General features: G+C 34.1%; 3 protein-coding genes across 4 annotated transcripts; 1 reads left to right on the forward strand and 2 right to left on the reverse strand.

Annotated features, from left to right (window-relative positions):
* Positions 1 to 68: 68 nt before the first annotated feature.
* Positions 69 to 1084, reverse strand: LOC102609909 (axial regulator YABBY 4-like). Of its 2 annotated transcripts, XM_025102409.2 has the most exons (4): positions 851 to 1084; positions 626 to 762; positions 282 to 417; positions 69 to 162 (listed from the first exon to the last, which is right to left on the reverse strand). In XM_025102409.2, the coding sequence occupies exons 1-4, from the start codon at positions 888 to 890 to the stop codon at positions 110 to 112; spliced, it is 366 nt and encodes a 121-aa protein (XP_024958177.2). In that variant the 5' UTR covers positions 891 to 1084; the 3' UTR covers positions 69 to 109. The 2 variants fall into 2 exon arrangements, with proteins under 2 accessions (XP_024958177.2, XP_052288447.1); XM_052432487.1 differs by having other exon boundaries at positions 626 to 1084.
* A 4655-nt stretch (positions 1085 to 5739) lies between these two features.
* LOC102610115 (ubiquitin-40S ribosomal protein S27a-like) lies at positions 5740 to 6406 on the reverse strand. The gene has a single exon (XM_006487968.3). The coding sequence runs from the start codon at positions 6384 to 6386 to the stop codon at positions 5892 to 5894; it is 495 nt and encodes a 164-aa protein (XP_006488031.1). The 5' UTR covers positions 6387 to 6406; the 3' UTR covers positions 5740 to 5891.
* Positions 6407 to 13642: 7236 nt separating this feature from the next.
* On the forward strand, positions 13643 to 15790 carry LOC102628373 (coniferyl alcohol acyltransferase-like). Its single transcript, XM_006488570.4, has 2 exons — positions 13643 to 14224; positions 14740 to 15790. The coding sequence occupies exons 1-2, from the start codon at positions 13802 to 13804 to the stop codon at positions 15730 to 15732; spliced, it is 1416 nt and encodes a 471-aa protein (XP_006488633.1). The 5' UTR covers positions 13643 to 13801; the 3' UTR covers positions 15733 to 15790.
* Positions 15791 to 20647: the final 4857 nt, after the last annotated feature.

The following is a 20647-nucleotide window of genomic DNA, read 5'->3' on the forward strand; positions in this document are numbered from 1 at the left end:
TTAGCATTCTGATTTCTTCCCTGCAGGTGCAGCCATGAAAATCAAATTGATCAGAGTTCCTACATAAATGGCATAGATGTATTTATATATTGTAATACAAGCTACAATATTACTTGATGAAACGGTTATAAGCTGATGGAGCTCTTTGTCTCTTCTCAGGAGCTGTTAGCAAAATCAGAACATAATTAAATATCAGTTAAATAATAAGAATATATAAGCTTTATACATCAAATAATTTCATCCATAGCTTAATTAGTTACAAGATTGGCACGCATATATACGTTTGCTAACGACGTGATTGATCACACTGCCAGTGTCTTCTTCTTCATTGTCAGAAGAGGTCAAAATTGAAGGGCTAAATCTCTTGAAGGCCTTCTGATCAGCTTGCACCTCTTCCTTACGAAATTCTTCTTTAGGCTATAAGTAGAGAAGAAAGGACCTCAAAGACATTGAAAAGTAACTTTGAATTTTGGGTTACAATTAATTTTAGTGGAGAATATTATGAACCATATCAAAGACAGCAAACATACACACACACTCACTTATGTACATATATAATCTTGGTCTTTGATTTGATTCTCAAGTAAATATAATTAAAAGACAATTTAAACACACGCATAAATACCTCATCATCATGGCTAAAAGAAGCTAGAAGATGAAGAGGAACAAATGAAGCTTTCATCATGTTAACAGAGAGGAGGCTTGTGCAGTGGCCACATCTCACTGTCACCACCATTGACATGCTGCCACATGGGACATCACCTGCATATTTCGAAAATCCAACAACAAATAATTTTACAAAACCAACAAGTTGGTACATAAATGAAATAATGCAATATTAATTAGTCACCAGCAAAATGGTAGTGCAGAAACCACATTGCACATAGCATATTTGTTCAGGGAGATCAAACAGATGGTTGAGTGCAGACATGCTGTGTTTTGCTTGATGATGACGATCAGTTATTTACTTGTCTGAAAGATCAAAAGGGAGACAGAGAGAGACAGAGAGACAGACAGAGAGACAGAGAGACAGAGAGAGAGAGGGCCACTAACAAAAGACAATGAGAGAAAAAGGACGCGGGTCTTGTCATTGAAGAGAGATTTATAGATGTTAGAGTAGAGTATGTACATGACTTAATAATAATGGATCATTTAGATCTTTTTACAAATCTCCTTCTAATTATACCAAAATGGACTGCACTTATTGTTGTCAATACTTGTCATTTACCCAAAAAACAACTACTTCTATTGATTTGACAAAGTTTTAGGCTCTGCTAACTCCAACGAGTGAACAAAGTTAATTATTTACCCTTCGTACTCTAAAATGATGAAAATTATTTACCCTTCGTACTCAAAAAATTCAATGCTGAAAGACAGCAAGTGAAGAAAAGGACTAGTGCTTGTTTGTTTCATGTGTTGTTTTCTAACTCATTTACTCCACCTATCTCTTTGAGCCCTCTATTTCTAACACGAAAGCGAAAGCGAAAGCGAAAGTGCGGTAAGTTTTTACCATTTTGGAGGAATGGGGAAACGTCTAGAAAGGTGTATAGAGAAGGTAAAGTGGCATCTTAGGATTTGTCTTTCCTGAAACAGAGTAAAATTAATTGACCATATGAGATCTCCGTTCATGTTTATTTTTCACTTCGGAGCTCACTGCTCTTAATGCAAGCATTTACTTTTTCCAATTTTCATTGCCTCTGATTGTTGACTCTTTTATTAAGTCTTAGCCTTTACCCATGTGCATGCATGTGAAAAAAAGCTAAATTTTCCAGGCTCCCCACGGTTGAAAAGCTCAGAAATGACACTTAGATGAAGATGTACTATGATGCAAAAATGACTAAATTGCACATAGTCTACATGTTGAAGAGACTGACAGTAATGATTGTGTTGATTCCAAATTAGTGAACATAGTAGCACAAAAAGTACATCAACGTAATCTCAATTTCCCATGCCATAATCAGCTTGATTAAGTGTTATTGCTTATATCCAAGTCCAACGGGGCCGATCCTAGCTAGTGCCACTGTCGTCCTATATGCGTAGAAGGGACCAGCTGGTGGCCTGGAACCAAGAAAGACCACTTGTACTGAATTTGAATTTTGATGGGAAAAATACTTGTGACCGGTCCGGTTGGGAGGTATCAGAATACGCTGACAAATTTTATCATATATTTTTAGCAAGTTTTCACATTATATACTCATCTTTCACCTCGAACTTGAACCAGTTGTCAGTTGTAATTTCATCATCTAAGGCTTGTGGTTCAATGTCTGTTCTGGTCCTAATGAAGTTGCGGTATGATTATGAAGAACACCAATAATAAGATATAATCTATGTTTGAGGAAAGAGGGAGATTTAATTTTCCATAATATTGAGTAATTTTCACAATGCATATAATACTAAGTGAGTATACATGTGACTATTATGAGTGGTATTCAGCCCAAAGGCTGATAGAGAGGCGACCATAACGGCACCATAAGGGTGTCGTTTCAGTACCCATGTTTCAACATTTGGGTTTAAATACTGATAGAGGATGTCAGAGCAACACCATAGAGGCGCCATTTTTAATGCCCCCCTCTGTCAGCATTTGGGCTGGATATCATTTGCAAACGATTATAATGTTCTTTTCTAGTGTAATTAAGGGACCATCTGGTTCTAGATTTTTGAGAAACAATTGTAGTGAAATAGAAGCTCTACTTGTTAAGAGGAAGTTTATGAGGCTCTCGGATAAAACTTATTTCTCATTTTATGGGTATCTAACAAACACGTCTGATTGTTAAACAACATCATTAACTATTGCATAACAATAATTTCTGATCACTTGTAGTTGTGGAGCTCATTTTTGTTTCAGTATACAGCTTAGAGATTTAGCAACTAAGCTGCCAAATGTAAAGAACAAACCATGCCTCAGTTGTCATAAGGAAAGCAAGACAACCTATGTAGTAAAAGAGTGATGCCACTCTTGTAAATTTGGGTACATAAAATTTGTGTTAAAACTGTGTGGCATATTTCTCGTGCAATATTATCGAAGCGCTGCATTACTAGCGGTATAATTTCTTTCGTCTTTTGTTTCATTCGTTGCTTCACACGCCAACTGGTTTAACGGTAGTGGAAGATCCTTGCCCACCTTTTTGCCAATGGCCACACAGTCACCCTTAAATATATCATGATCTCTAGTCCATGTTTTTTATATGTAATAATTTTTTTTTCTTGATGTCTATTAATTTTTGTGTTTAGTAAAAATTAATTTCATGATATTTATTAACTTTCATAACTAATAAAAATTTGTTGATATTCATTTTTAAATGGTTAGTTTTTGTTCTTTTCAATTAGTAATATCAATTATTTGCAAGTAAAGAAAATATACTTGAATGAATTGATGAGAATTTGAGGAATTGAGAAGAGAAAGCAAAGTTAATTAAGTAATTTTTCCAAGATTATTTAAATAATAAAATTCTTAATTAAAAAGGTATAGAGAGAAAATTGGTGGATCCAGAACCTCAAATAGCCTCATATTTATGATTTTTATCTAAATAGAAAAAAATCTGGATAATAAATAAATATTATATAAAAAAACATCTCTATAAAATATATTTATTTCTTAAACTATAATTTTTTTTTTTACTTGTAAGGACATAAATGTTAAATGACTACGTTTAAAATGTTTTTTATTTATAAAAACAAATCTATTATATTTAAATATTTAAAAAAAAGAAACACGTTAGTTAAATATTCGTATTCTGTCCTATTCAAACTTTACAAAAATTCAAACCATTTTAGATTTTAAAAACATTTAAATCTATTCAGACTTGTAATCCAAAAAAACATGTTACCTAAATGTTTGTAAGAACTTGAGCCAAGAGCACTCAATTTGGGACAACTGGACAAGGAGAAAACAACTCTGAAAGTTTTCAAATAGAAAATCGCAATTATCCTCTATCATTCATAAATGTCTCTGCAAATTTTACTCCAGCTATTGAGATTGAGACCTCACCTTTAATCCATTGAAATTAAGAAGAATTCTAGAGAGTGACTAATTAATGTGCAACCCGCCACCCGTTATCTGTTGTACAGATGGAGTTGGATGGTAGCAAACTAGTAATCCTAGTACCTCGAGTCTATTGCTTAAAAACAAACAGAAAACCCTGGTCATATCTCACTTATCAAAACTTTTAAAGAGGGTGACCTATGGAAGGTTTAATGAAAAAGAAGATGATAGAGTCCATGGTCAAGTTTCCTTAGGTGATGTAAGCTCCAGTAGAGTCGTCCAGGTCCAGCAGTTATGCCGCCACTGCCAAACCCAATTACTCACTATTGCCTGCTTGCAGTTGCTGGTCAGGCAGGCTAGAGAGGCCATTGATTCCCACAGATGTCGGTTGTTTTATATTTTTTTTCTGATGGGTGTTCTATAAAATTTTCCTGATTAGCAAAGATAGGGTGGTTTGTAAATACATTCTCAATCAACTGATTAAGAAGCATGTAACATCTGCCTTTACTTAATTATTATGATTCAGAAAGAATTTCAGATCCAACGATATTATAAGAAGATATCCATCCGTATATATGATGGAAAAATGAACATCCACCTTCCAGAGTTGAAAGCAACCAACAAAATGGCTATCAAATCTAATACAAACTGTGAATCAACAAAACCACTTCCAACAGAATTGAAGATTAACATGTGTAGGCACGGTAGGGGATGAAGGACACATGATCCACGATGGCACACCAAACGCCAACAGTTGAGAATAATACACTTAAGAGCAACTCAAAGAATAACTAAAATCCATGTAGATCTCAAACTATGAACACTGCAACTAGGCCAAATCCAACACTAGGAAAGCAATCATGCATGATCTTTCATTGTCATTATCTCAACCCACTACTCATACATATATTGAGAAATTGTATATCTCTGCAACATACTAATCAAAATATATCAAAACACTTAAAATTGATATATGTCCAAATTATGCTTCCAAAATTTGTCCGGGACTGAACAACTCATCAGGATATTAAGCAACATGGTATATCAATACTCCTAATTAAGCATTCTATTATGAATTCTCAAATTACAAATGACAGCCAGCTCTAACTCTAGTGAGGCAAGCAGAAGCCCCATAATAGAGATCAGTTTGGGTCATACATTAAAAAACATGATTGGGATAAGAAATAAGAATGATTATCATTCATCCATTAAATGCAAGAGAATGTAAAATTCTTTTATAGGGGGAAAAAGCAATATCATCAATAATTAACATAAATAAGAGCATAAAACATTTCCAGAAAAGAACATATAGCTGCATCTAGCTAAACCATCTCCGGAGAAAAAAGGGGAAAACTAAAGACATTTCCAATAACTCTTTCCTCAAACGGAGTCATAATTACCTTTCAACATTTCTCTCAACCAGTTTTCAGAGAAAAAAAATGTACATAATCAATTAAAATAATTTACACATCCAACTAAATTCAAAACAGATTCTAAGTACTCTTGTGTAATGCTTCTGACCCACCCACAAAGTTCTTAATAATTTCCAGCGTTAGTCCTTTAATTCCAACTTAATTCGTAGGTAGAATATCACTCCTACTCGAAAATCAATTACCACTAAATTATTCCCCCACAATACTCAAATCCTAGACAGTATTCCATCAAATTAACAGAATATATCAATGCATCCAATCAAGAATCAATAACATCAATTATATAACAAACAAGACAAGTAGAAATCATAAAAGATTCATCAATTAAAATTTAAAACATATAACCATTTAATAAAAACGCTCCAGCAAACAAGTATATAGTCAAACAAAATTACGAAAGAGTCATAATTTTTGAACCACAAAAACCATAGTAATTAATACTAATTAAAAATAGCAAAACAACCACTTAATCTCAATCAATCACCGCCAGCCTTCTGGTAAACATAGGTGAGTCCACACTTGCCGCAGTAGTGCCTGTCAAAGTGGTTAGCCATGAAGGTGCCGGCTCCACACTCAGCATTCGGACACTCCTTCCTCAGCCTCTGGACCTTTCCAGAATCATCAACCTTGTAAAACTGCAAGACGGCGAGCTTGACCTTCTTCTTCTTGTGCTTGATCTTTTTCGGCTTGGTGTAGGTCTTCTTCTTGCGCTTCTTCGCGCCACCACGGAGGCGGAGGACGAGGTGGAGTGTTGACTCCTTTTGGATGTTGTAGTCGGCTAGGGTTCTGCCGTCCTCGAGCTGCTTTCCGGCGAAGATGAGACGCTGCTGGTCCGGTGGAATCCCCTCCTTGTCCTGGATCTTGGCCTTGACATTGTCGATGGTGTCCGATGATTCGACCTCTAGGGTTATGGTCTTTCCCGTTAGGGTTTTCACGAAGATCTGCATGGCTGCAGATGAGGAAAGAACCATCAAATTTCAGTGAAATGAAAGGATGAGAAGCTTTTGCTGCGTAGAGGGGCTTATATAGTGTTTCATTAGGGTTTTAGTTTTCTGCTGTGATTAGGGTTGACAATGGGATGTGATGGGACTTATCACATTAAGATAAAGTCACAAAAATTTACTTCTTCTATTCAAATGTAAATGTTCAAAAATCAAACACAAGTTACAAAAAAAAAAACAAATTTAAAAAAGATTGAAATTAATAAGAATTTCAGACTTTAAATACTTAAAAAACAAGCTCTTAACCATGTATTTCAAAAAAATTACTCAAAATTAACTTTTCAAACAATGTTTCAATAGTTGTTCGATCAGAATTTTCGAAGAGAAAATAATACATTTGTCTGATATAACCCAGAATTCAGATAAATATGACATGGAACAAGGAAAAAACAGAAAATAATTGAATAGATTTTAACAGAAATGTTTACACACCAATGATGTTTTAGATAATTGTTGAAAATACAAATACTTAACTGGGTAATCTCAAAACCTAGGATTAATAAAAGAGCATTTATCTCATAAAATATGTTCCAATTGTTAGTGTGACTACGAAAAGAGTGCTATTCCATAAATGATCATGCATTTACCCTGGAGTTACAACTAATTAATTAAACAGACACACGATATCTGTTTATCTCTTTGTTAATTGTCATCGTATTCCGGATGAACAACAAGAGACCGACAACAACATGTATTACTACGTTTGCATGAATCGAAAATGCTGTCGAAAACAAATGTAAATAACCTAGCTTCATTTTTCTTGCTTAAATTACGTGAAATAATTAGCAACATAGCATGCAATGTTAATATCAGAATGCATGCACTTAAAATTAGTTTCAGCCACGTGGTACGTTTTTCCAACACACAGAGGCGAAACCAAGTTCATGCGTAATGTGCTGGCATCTCAAGTCAAAATCATAAATTTTTGTATTTATATACGCATCGTTTTATTTATTTATTTATTTTTTTTTTGGCAAATTTCATTGAAATGAAAGGATGAGAAGCTTTTGCTGTGTAGAGGGGCTTATATAGTGTTTCATTAGGGTTTTAGATTTTGGAGAAGTGGTCTGCTGTGAGGATCCACGAACGTTAACATTGTTCGTGCCGGCATGAGGACCGTTGGATGATAGGTGAGGAAAGTGCTAAATTGATGGAGATGCTGACACGTGGATGATCTAAAGAAACACTGCCGTGTTTTCGTGCTGAACTGAACCCAAGATTTTTGCGGATCAGTCCAAAACATAACCCGGGCTCTTCAGGCCCGATACTTGTGATTTTCACTTCGAGATTGTACTAATAATGTTGAATTGGCAACGGTGTCGTTTACGCGAAACTCAAAATATTAACAGAAACAAAAAAAATGAATTGGCTAGCGCCGCTCTCATCCTGAGCTGGACACTGAAACTGAACTTCAAATGCGGATTCTAGCTTCGCTACCAGACGGTAACCTCTTCTCATCCCTTTCGTCAACTCCACCTCCAAGGCACCCCAGGTTGCCGCCACCCTCCACGTCACCACCCATCCTCGTTCCTAAATATCCCCAAAAGAACAAAAACCCAAATCTAAACCCAATCCGGCCTTCAAGCTCCCTCACCTTCATACACGCTACTACAAGCCCGTCAATCCGGGAGTCATCGCATCAGATGGCGACCGCGGTGTTACCATCGGTGATTCCGGCGTATCCTATCGGCTACCGGGGGCTCCATTCGAGTTCCAATACAGTTACACAGAGACTCCACAAGCAAAACCCTTGGCAATCCGCAAACCGGCTTTCTTGCCTTTCGGTCCACCCACGATGGCGCGGCCTTGGACTGGAAAACAACCGTTGAATACTACACTTGCTGGCTTTTTTAAGCCACTAAAGGCAAGAAAGCCGTTGGAGTGGAGCATTTTCGGTCATTATATATGTTTAATGAGCATATAGATATTTTTGTTTCCTCCAATAACTTATTAATAGGCAGTAGAATATAATGTTTCTTAATTTGCAACTCCATCCATCTCTCTTTCAACAAGTAAATGATAACCTATCACTTATTATGACTATGATATATAAAATTCATTCGAATGATATGGTTAACATCATACTAATGTCGTGTTACATGCTTCTCATGATGAATATGATACATCGTGTATAGTGTATTACTCAATTGTATATGTTGTTGAAACATTCTATATCTCCCATTCTCCCTCCAGTCTGAGCATTAAACACTTGAGTCAAAAGACATTTTTCCTAACAAGTTTTGACTTGTATCATGTTTAATGCTTTTTCATAAAGAATTCTAGAGGTATAATTGACTTGTATCATGTTCTGAAGGATTAAACTATAATATGTTTGTTATCATCAAAATTTAGGCTTTGTAATTTAAAACTACTGCATCACAACAATTTTGTTGTTCCAAACTAAAGCCTTTGTTAAATTGGATGAGTTTTTGAAAATATAAAATATTTACCATTTTCTTTAGAATGAAATATTTTACTCTTCTTACGGTTTTTTTTTCTCATGTAATTTTTAATTTTTTCTCATTTATTCTTACACTTAATTATTGAATAAAATTTTTCTTATCAATTATCTTATTGTTATTTTTATCATTTTTTTAAAAAAAAAGTATTTATATGATCAAACCTACCTCATTAATAATCATAGACACTAGACACATTAACTAATCTATGATAAATATAGTATCACAATATCACTTCCCAAAGCGAAAGTGTCTACATGGTTAAGTCTACATCATTTATAACCACATTAAACAATAATTAACTTCTTATTAGTGATGAGAAAAGTTTGGTTTGGTTTTTTGTTCAACTGACCTAAATTAGTAAATTGAACCAACAAAATTAAAATTATGAACAAAACTAAATTGACCTGAACAAAACTAAAATTGGTTTGGCTCTAGTTCGATTCAGTTTTCACCCTTTAAAAGCTTTTTTTTTTTGGTCTAATTGTGAAGTTTTCAATTTTATTTTTTATTCAGTTTACTTCTTCGTTATAATGGTTTTTCCCCCTTTTTTGCCCACCTTTATTTTTGACAAATAGGGTATCAGAACTAAGAAGTAATGATCAGGACTAAAAAGTAATGATCAGGACTAAAAAGTAATGACAAATCCTAAAGTGAAAGTGGTTACGTGGCTGAGTTTACATCATTTATAAACGTATTTTGATCGTTTACTACACGATCAAAATTATAACGTATTTTTTATTATTTATTATTTTGTGTGTGGTTATAATTTGTGCTTTTATCTTAGAGCAATTTCAATGTAGTCATGACCTATTTAGTATTCACACAGAAAGAGTGTTTCTTTTAATAAGGGATGATCTCTAAGAAATAAAAATATAAACTTTAAAATACTATATCAATAAAATATATTGCATTGAAATATATATTTATTTATCTTTTAATTTTTCCCTTACTTTTCAGTTTATTAAAGTAAAAGATTCTTTTATTATAAAATTATTCCACACAAAACTATTATGTGCATAGAATAATTTTCCATTAAGACATCCTTATTTTTAACAAAATGATGATTTCATTAAAATGTGAAAAAAAAATATAGATTTCAATAAACTAATAAAGTGTAGATACTCTCATTTTTTTAATGAAGACAAGCTATTAAGTCATGTGGTTTAATAGAGTCAATAGTCAATTCACTATAAAGCTATGTAATTTGATAGCGAGTCTATATTAACTTTATTAAATCATATGACTTAATAGTATGTCCTCATGAAAAGAATGAGGACGTCCCCATGAAAAGAATGAGGACGTCCCCATGTGAAAAGGAATATATATATATATATATATATATTTGAAAAGAAAGTATTTCTTTCTATTTTGCTAATGAATGAGCTGCATTACAATCTCTAGAGGTATGTTGAGCTTTGAAATTCTGAAAATTCTGTAGATTTTCCAGAATTTCAGAGATCATCCATCCAATTTCAGTCAAGCTACTGGACTTGTTGATTAAGTCAATCACTTCCAAGGAATCCGATTCAAAAATCCCAAAAGTAATAGTAGCTTTCTCGGCAACTTGTGAACCCCACTCCATAGCTGCTACTTCCGCCATTGCCACATTGCCAGGAAACTTCAGAATTTTAATCGCAGTTGCTCTGCAATTTCCTTCTGAGTCTCTCACCACCACCTCTAGCCCTGCCATTTGATTCTCAACACCCATATCCACAGCCGCATCCACATTTACTTTTTGCCATCCATTTGGAGGAGGGCTCCACTGCTTTTGCTTTCCAACATTCCTCCTTGTCTTATAAACTATCTCAGGTTGTCTAACCTTTTTAAACGACTCCACTATCGCCTCTGCATTTGCTACTGCTCTGAGTGGATTTTCTTTTTTCCCCTCTAAAAGCCATTTGTTTCTTGCATTCCAGATAGCCCATAGTAAAGCTACTACTACAGCTCCCTCAACTCTAGCATGCTGTTGTGGCAAGCCAAACTATATCACACATGTGATCTCCTCAAATTTCCTCTGACAGATTTCAATACCTCCATATCTTCCTTGCCATATTGCACTCTAACAAAGCATGGGACATCGTTTCTACATGACAGCAACAACTTTGGCACAATGGTTCTCGCAAAACCTTTTTTTTCATAAATTTTCAACTGTGGGCAATAAATCATGAGCTGCTCTCCATAAAAAAAAATTCACTTTTTCTGGGATTGCAAGTTTCCAGATAGTACTTAATTGGTTTTGAACATGAGTTTAGCAGCTTGGGTCCTATAGGAACTTAATTCGCATAATAACTTGGTATCCACTCTTAACAGAGTAATACCCTTTCCTATCATAGTGCCATACCAACTGATCCTCTTTTAGTCTTCTTGGAAGTGGAATCTGCATTATGGCTTCTGCGTCTTCTGGTTTAAAGTGCTCAAGGATCAAATATTCCCTCCATTGTTGCTTCTCGTCTATTAATTATGCTACTGTGGTCTCAGCTCATCGAAGGGACTGAGATTGGTTTAAAGGTTGAAGGTCTGGGGATCCAATTGTTCCCATATACTAGCACTTTTTGCCCATTACCAATTCGCCATCTCGATCATTTTTTAAGCACCTGTCTTCCCCACACTATGCTTCTCCAAACAAATGATGGTTTTGATCATAGTCCAGCATTCATAAAGCCCGTATGTTTAAAATATCTAGCCTTTAAAACTCTTGCCACCAGCGAGCTTGGAAATTACATAATTCTCCACCCTTGCTTTGCTACGAGTGCTTGGTTGAAGCTTGAGAGATCACTGAAACCCATTCCGCCTCTAGGTTTTGAATGATTAATTCTTTCCTATCGCGCCCAATGAATACCTTTTCTGTCCTACTTGGTTCTCTACTAAAACTATGTTGTTCTTGTCTTTGTTGAAGTACAAAAGTCAGAATATTAAACAATAGGCACATGCAACATAAATCAGAGATGTGACTATCTGCTGGGATGATAGAATTTCTAGTTAAGGAAATAGAAAACAATATCGAGAGGTTAGGTTGAGAAGATTTTTGGAGGGTTCTAATTAAATTTGCTGAAGTTGAGAAAATTACATAATCAAGTAATTTTTGGTATGATTTTAGTGTTTTTTTAAGTATCGATATAGCAATAAATAGTCAATTATGTTAAGAAGATATATATATATACACACACACACACACACATAATAAGGAATTTCTTAAGATACTAAAACAAGAAAAAAATTAAAAGACAAATAAAGCACGTACTCTAATACAAAAAAATTAATACATCATAAGTTTGTTATCTTGAAAATGTGAGTGTTTGGTAACTTAAGAAGAAATTAAATTAAATTCGAGATTTGAGTACTCAATTAATTTAACGCACGTTATCTTGACTTCCCTGTGTGTTGAGTTCATACTAACATTGTCTTTGCTGGTTGTTCGAAATAAAGGTTAAAATTATTTTGCTGGTTGTATGTGTTAGGTTAACTGCGTAGCTTTGAATCCCCACAACGAATGGTTATTGATAATTGGTTCTTCTAATACAACGGTTGAGTTATTTGATCTGGGCAAGATTGGCACTCTAATCCACATACCTTCAATATACATATGTGTGTGTGTGTGTATAGTTGACTACTTAGTTTTATATATATTGATACGTAGAAAATACTCAAATCATATGAAAAAAATTACTTGACTACATAATCAACTTTCTCATCTTCAACAAATTTAATTTGAACTCTCTTAATATCTTCTCAACCTAAACTCTCTATACTGACTTTTTCAATTCATCAAAGACGAAAACAGCATAAACAAAGGCAGAAGATTAACAAAAGCATCAATTGCCAAAGAGTGAAGAGTATTATTAAATTTTAGGAACATAAGAGAAAGACTGTTTCACGTTATCTCACAGAGGATAGATACTATAAACACATCCAACGTTAGTCAAAGCCACAACTACCAAATGCATCACGCTCACTCATAGCCATTTGGGTCAAACTTGTTTTCCTTTTAAAAATGAACAACGACGATCTAGGATTTATAAAATCACTAAATACTGCAAATTTCGGGAAATTAGAAGAAAAAAATTGGAAATGAACACTTATGTGGGAGAATCATCATATTGGTAACATGGCAGCACAATTTCGTAGTATTACTCTTTTATTCATATTTATTACAAATTATATAAATTGAAATTAAAATAAAAAAATTTAAGTACTGAAAATGAGATACTTTTCTTTTACTTTTTGTTATTTTTAAATATTTTTCTTATAATAAATATGTATGTTATATTTCCAAAATAAATTATCAAGCAATGACTCATTTATCCCTCTTTTCCTTTAAATTTTTTCCGCCAAGGGGATTTTGAATTTTATGAAAACAGTAAGGGATAAGTGTTATATATTAATTTTAATAATGAAAAACTGTTAATCTCTCCATTCGAATATATTAATTCTCATATTTTTAGGATCCTCATCTTATAAAAAACAATAGTAGCTTATATTTTATATTGGATGTTGTTGGTGCTGCCATTCACTAATAAAATGTATTGTCGAGTTGAGGTCAATTTTTTATAGTATTAACGTGGTAGTAGAACAAAGTAGGTGTGTCAAATGAAAGGATTAGAATTTGCGGTGATTTTGTTTGAGAGAGAATTGATGAGTTGTGTTTTATACTAGCTAGTTAAAGGAAGTTAATTAGTTAAGTTTATTAGTAAGATAGGTACCACTAGGCTATTTAAATTATATGCCTCGACATTCTAATCGTAGCCCCTATCACATTTTCTGAAATCTATATGGTATAAAGAGTACTATATATTATTAAAATTCTCCCACCTTTGCTTATAAATCCACGCCCATCCAGCCACTCCTCACAAACACATCAACAAATTAAAGAGATCCACAGAGAGAGAAAAAGGGAAGATAAAAATTAATTAGCCAAAAAAAAAAATGGTTGCAGAAGGAGATTTTATTGTGACAGTGAGCAAGAAAGATGTAGTGGCAGCAGTGTTACCATTGCAAGAACATTGGCTGCCGCTCTCCAACCTTGACTTGCTTCTGCCAGCAATTGATTTTGGTGTCTTCTTTTGTTACAAGAAGCCAACTGCGGCTGATTTTGGAAGCTTTGGGTCCACAGTGGATGTTCTGAAGAAGGCCATGGCTGAAGCTCTTGTCTCATATTACGCCCTGGCCGGTGAGGTTGTTTACAACTATGACGGTGAGCCTGAGCTTCTTTGCAACAACCGTGGGGTTGATTTTGTTGAAGCATATGCGGAAGTTGAGCTGAGAGACCTCAACTTGTATAATCCTGATGAGAGCATCGAAGGTAAGCTCTTGCCTAAGAAGAAGAAGAACGGCCTGCTCTCAGTTCAGGTCAGTTACACACTCTCTGATCTATGATCTTCGCAAATCAGAAACATTTTGATTTATCATCATCATCACACAAGTACTTTTTGTTGTGATTTCATCAACATGACATATACAGATATTTTTATAATTAAATAAGTGAGTGCATACATATATATCAAAATCATACTTTGTGTGGAGTTTGCTTCAGGTCCAGAATTAAGATCGGAACGCGTTTATAACGGAGTTTTGCTAAGTTACTTTTGAAGTAACTTATAGTGCATGCAAAATGGTGCCAAAAGTAGTAACATGACAGTGGAATCTGCTTTTTACATGGACTGTAACTTAACAAGATTCATTTACGACGTTATAAACTTTTTTTTTTCCCTACAGTTTTGTAATACTGTACAGCGTTGTAAAAATTCAATCACACCGTTGTGAACCACTCTCATCTCATATTTTAATTCCTGTTGGAGCCAGTATCAATTACTTTTTTTTGCTAACTCTAGCTCTTATTATTTATATACAATTTTAATTTACAGGCAACAGAACTGAAATGTGGTGGTATTGTAGTGGCGTGCACCTTGGATCACCGCATAGCCGACGCATACTCAACCAACATGTTCCTGGTATCATGGGCCGAAATTGCTCAGTCAAAACCAATGTCCGTACTGCCATCTTTTAGGCGATCTATACTAAACCCTAGACGGCCATTGTGCATTGATCATGCCTTCGACGACATGTACCTGCCCATCTCCTCACTACCACCACCTCCTCCCCCGAATAATACTCCTGAAGAAGCCAATGGTAATAACCTCATCAGTCGCATATATTATATCAAAAGTGAGCAACTCAATGAGCTTCAGTTACTTGCGAGCTCCGATGAGTGCAAGAGGACTAAACTTGAGTCCTTCAGTGCATATTTATGGAAAATGGTAGCCCTTAGCGGAAATGATAATGATGGCAGTGGCACGAGGATATCAAAAATGGGCGTTGTAGTTGATGGAAGAACTAGATTAAGCAGCAGCAAAGGAGATCATGTTAATAAATCAATCTCCATGGATTCATATTTTGGGAACGTGCTTTCAGTTCCATTTGGTGGCCAAAAAGTAAATGAACTCATTGAAAAACCATTGTCATGGGTGGCGAAACGGGTGCATGATTTCCTGGAAAATGCAGTAACGAAAGACCATTTCCTCGGGCTGATTGATTGGGTTGAGGCCCACAGGCCGGACCCAGCTATTTCTAAAATATGTGCCACCGGAAGCAAAGATGGGCCGGCATTTGTGGTCTCATCAGGGCAGCGTTTTCCGGTTTCGAAGGTGGATTTCGGCTGGGGTAAGCCGGTTTTCGGATCTTATCATTTTCCGTGGGGTAGTGATGCTGGCTATGTGATGCCGATGCCGTCTCCGGCGCACAACAGTGACTGGGTTGTGTACATGCACCTTTCCGAGAAGCAGTTGGACTTGATTGAGACTCAGGCATCCAATGTCTTTGAGCCTTTGACTTTTAATTATCTTGCCGCATACTGTTAGCTTAGCCATATATTTGTATGCGTATAAGTTTAATCATTAATTACGTACGTACTTTAAATTATTGTTGCTGTCTCATCTCATGTAATATGTATCGTGTTTCAAGCGTCTCTCTGTCTGGAAACAAGACTTTCAAGATGTTAGATTCCAGTAAACTCTACAGCTTGTTCCGCTATTTCTCAATCCTTAGTTAAAAACTAGGTTTAGAATATCATGAGTCTGTTATGTGAATAGATAAAATGCCAGCTGATGTTACATGTGTAATTCACAAAAAAAAAAAAAAAAAAATCCCTGTGTAGGTTGTCACATTTTTATTATTGGATAAAGTTGTCATAATAGAGACATCAATATTTAAATCTTAATTAAAGTTTGAACGTGATATTAATCAACTGAATGGTAGAAATATTATTTTATAAATAAAGACTTAAGTCCCAATTTGAGTTTCAACTAATGTGACAATTGTTTATTGAATGATTAATTATAATTTTTTTTTATTTATAAACTTGATAGATGAATTAAAGAAAATGAAATTTTAATATGTTAGACTGCATTGGCTTGAGAGAGAGAGAGAGGTTGTGTGTGAGAAAGGTAGGTATGGGTGCATATATTTTAGTGATTTGGACCCTATCTTTGTTTTTTTTTTTTAATACCTCTCCTTGCCTTTATAATGTAATTAAAAAAAAGTTGATCACTTGATTGTAAGTAAAGTTAAAATAGATGACTTGATTGTCAACATCAAATACAAATTAAACTTAATGTTAATCACTTATTAAATAAGAAAAAATAAGGAAAGACAGAGAGGAAAAAAAAAGTACCCATAATTCCTTATCCATATTCTAAATACATACATAGGTAGGAGATTAATTACCAACTAGGTCTCTTTAGAAATCAAAGACAGATATTTGGGTAATGAAGTTGGACATGAATAGACTTTTGCTGAGTAGCTTCCGTCGTTGCAACAAACACTTTGAACCTTTGATCAATCATTCAGTTTAAAAGAAAAACTCGGAGATATGTTCACACCTTTAGTCAAGTGATTTCAAATTTTAACCAAAGCCATGCCACTTGTGAGTCAATGATTCTACACTTATCTAGCCTTTATCCTCTGTTTTGACTTTTAAGTCAAGTGATTTCAAATTCTAACCAAAGGTCCAAAGCCATGCCACTAGTGAGTCAATGGTTCTACACTAATGTAGCTAGTATGTTCTTTTTACTTCTATTTTGAAATAATCCGGAGAATATAATATATTTTTATCCATGACCGTACGACGAAAATAAATGTTTTGTTTTCTTGAAGCTCACCAAACTTTTTTGTGTGTGCAATAATTAGATCAACCAAACCACAAAGAGCCAACTGTTACCGATTTGCCAAAAATTAAATATGCAAAAATTAGCATTATCTATAAATGTAGTTTAACTACCACAGAAAGCGTTTCAATTTGTGGCTTAATTAACGTTCACATCATTGATCGTCCGATAGAATAATTTAAAAAGATATCAATGGTTTAAGAAGTTCAGCTTAATGAGCTGACCACAAAATGACAGTTGCATTACGACAGTTTATTACGCAAATAATTAATCAAGCATTAGAAAAACGAAGTACTAATCAACAAGTTAAAAATATCATTTCTCCCACCAAACCCATGCTGTGTGTACCAATTGTTTCCAAAGACAATTTATTGATTGAGGGAGGAAGTAGTACTGGACCGGGGTCATTTGAAGAGTACGTGTCAGTTTTTAATTAATGAGGTTTGAGTGACGACGATGATGATGTGATTAATAATAATAATAAGATTTAGCTAGAATTTTTTTTACTTAATTCTTGAAATTTTATCAATTAGAAAAAAATAAAATTAATAATATTGATGTGGTATGAAGAGATTGGTTGATAAATGTCCTCAGAGACCTGATCGAATGGTTCCGGTAGCTTACAACATTATAAATCCAATCTGTATTTTAAAAAATAAAGGTGTTTATGCTAGAGAATGACCATATATAGAGAGAGTATTCATTTTGTTTGTTGGTGTATTAAAGTTCGTGTTTTTTTTTATTAGTAGAATCCTCATTTTATTAAAATGGTGATGTCCTTATTAAAGTAAAATCATGTATATAATTAAGTTCTAATGATGGATCTGGTACTTTAGTTCAAATGTGTGCTCTCAATTTGAAATATTGGGCCACATTTGGAAGATCGAATTGGACTAAATTAACTCTTAGTATTAAATTAGATTATACTGGATTTTATAGTACTATGACTATGTTAAATTTAATTTAATGAATCTAAAATAACTATTTCAATAGTATATTATTTTTAAATCATATTATTATTTCTTAAATTTAATGTTTAATTTTCAATATTATTGTAATTAAATAATTGAATTTTTTTTATGTTTATATCACTTACAAGTTAAAACAAATTATTAAATTAAAATTTCGACTTAATGTTAAGTTTTAAAAAGTCAAAATAAATTATTGAATAAACTTTTGATATTAGTAATAAATTTAGAGTATAAGACATCTAATCCTATCTAAACTCACCTAAAAATGAGCTTTAATAATCCTATGAATGTTGGACTATAATTTAGATTAATTTATTAGTCCTGACAACCAAATAGGACTAGAAATGGCAAAAACCCGACTTGAATTTTGGCTCGATTAACCCGGTTAAAAAAATTTTGGGTTTTGACCCGAGTTTAAAGGTCAAAATTCGAGCTCGAGCTTAAAAATAAAAGTATGATCAAATTCGGGTCAGGGTTTGAGCTTTATATGGCCCGACCCGACCTGAATTTAACAAAAATTAAAAAAAAAAATATGCTGCAATACAATAGTGACACGCACGCTGCACACACACATGCGCGTAACACATGTAACACACACACCCCACATGAACTGACAAACATTTCTATTTCCCATTCACCGCCGCTGCAGCCCTGCAACACAAACTCTCGAAGCCATCACAAGCACACCACCAAGCCTCACTGTGAGCAGGACGAAATCCATGCCACGATAATCGTGAAGTCGCAAACAAACCAGTCACGAGTTGAGTGTCACCGCCACAACAATCGCCCATTATTTTAACAAAGTAAGGATGTCACTAACAAACAAAAAATATAGTCTCCAATATACCAAAATCTATATTTTTTGGTATTTTAGTATGTATGAGAATGTCGTCACTAAAGAATAGTAATATATATATATATGTATACGTATATACAAGTGTGTGTGTATTGCCCTCATTTTTTTTCTTTTTAATATATACATTATTAAGTCATATAGTTTAATATAGTCAATAGAGATATGCTATTAAATTATATAGCTTTCTAGTGAATTGAACATTAATTATATATACTTCTTTCTCAAATATGGGTACCCTCATCATTTAAAGTATGAATTTTGGGATAGAAAAAAAAAAATTCCGCCTCGATCCTTGGCTCAATTGACTCATCCCAAAATTTTTGAACTTTAAACTTTAACCCAAATCTGAGGCTAAGGGTTGAGCAAGGGCCCAAGAATTAAGGTGAACTTTGATTTAGTCAATTTTCAGGGTCGATTGAAAATTTTAAGATATTTGAGGACATTTGATTTTTGAGATATTTTGAGCATTAAATTTCATACGCAAAAATCACATGGCAATTGGAAAGTGCTGCGAATCACAATCTTAAAAAAAAAAAAAGAAAAAACTGATTTTCTCAACGACAGAGGGCAACGTGAAATAATTAAAGACAATAGCAAAACAGCAAAGGGCAACATCAAGGCACAAGGTCAAAAACATTAAATCTCTCCTCCACTGTCCTCGTCTTACTGCAAAATAATTGCACAAGGTCAAAAACAACATATAGAAGCCAACCCTTTAGAGAGAGAACTTAAACACAAGTGGTTAAACGCAGAAGACGAACGCCATCATACTCATGCTGTCAACAGTAAAATCAAAAGTTGTCTAGTTTGAACAAAGCAAGCTGGAAGTACTTCAACTCACAATCTACTTTGCAGTTTCTAAGAAAACTTTGAAAATCTCCAAGTTTTTTTTTTTTTTGATTACATGAGATTATTGCTTAAATTACAGTTCAAATTACAACTCATATTACATGAGAGTATAATTGATATGTACAATCATATATTTATACTGAGCCCTATTGATATGAATGCTGATATGACGCCGCTCAGATTTTTAACCCTCTCAAATATTTAAGGGATGTCAAACTCCCATCTTGGGAGAAAGACTGTCTTCACTCGAGCTCAAGAACTCCAAGAAAAAATATTTAAATTAAACCCCTACAATACGACTGCGGAGTCTTGAACCCCTTCCCTCACATTTGTGAGGGAGGGACTCCAGCCACTTGGCCAAGTGGTTGAAAATCTCCAAGCTTGCCTACAAATAATGTACATTTTCTAACAGCATTTAATAGGAAAAACAGAGGCTCCTGCCCTGCAGGTAGGAAACAATTTAAAGTCGTGAAAACGACAGTGAATATGAAAACAAAGTGTTATTAGTCACCTGGATTCCTCAATACATTAAAACCTATTTCTGAAATACAATGGTTTTAATTAAAACTATCTTCTTAAGTTTGAATTTATGAAAAGAAGGAAAAAAGAAAATAAAGGATAAGCTTCATGAGGGCTAAACTGCTAAATTTTTTCATGCATCTTGAAATTTTTACATGAGATTAAATTATTGTCCATGCTGACACTCATTCTAATAGTCAAACTAAGTCAATGAATTTAATTATAAGAAAAATTGAAACAATCTGGACATATTTGTCAACATTTAGAATCTTCGCCTTCTTTAATTTTTCAGTAAACATCAGGAATGGCAATGTTAATAATCATGTAAACACATCGGGCCATTACGCAGCGCCTTAGTTAGATTTTATGGCTAAATAACTAAATGACAAAATAGCGATACCTAACACCAAATGCA

The sequence above is a fragment of the Citrus sinensis genome, chromosome 8 (assembly GCF_022201045.2).
Source record: "Citrus sinensis cultivar Valencia sweet orange chromosome 8, DVS_A1.0, whole genome shotgun sequence".
In the NCBI taxonomy this organism is placed as follows: domain Eukaryota; kingdom Viridiplantae; phylum Streptophyta; class Magnoliopsida; order Sapindales; family Rutaceae; genus Citrus; species Citrus sinensis.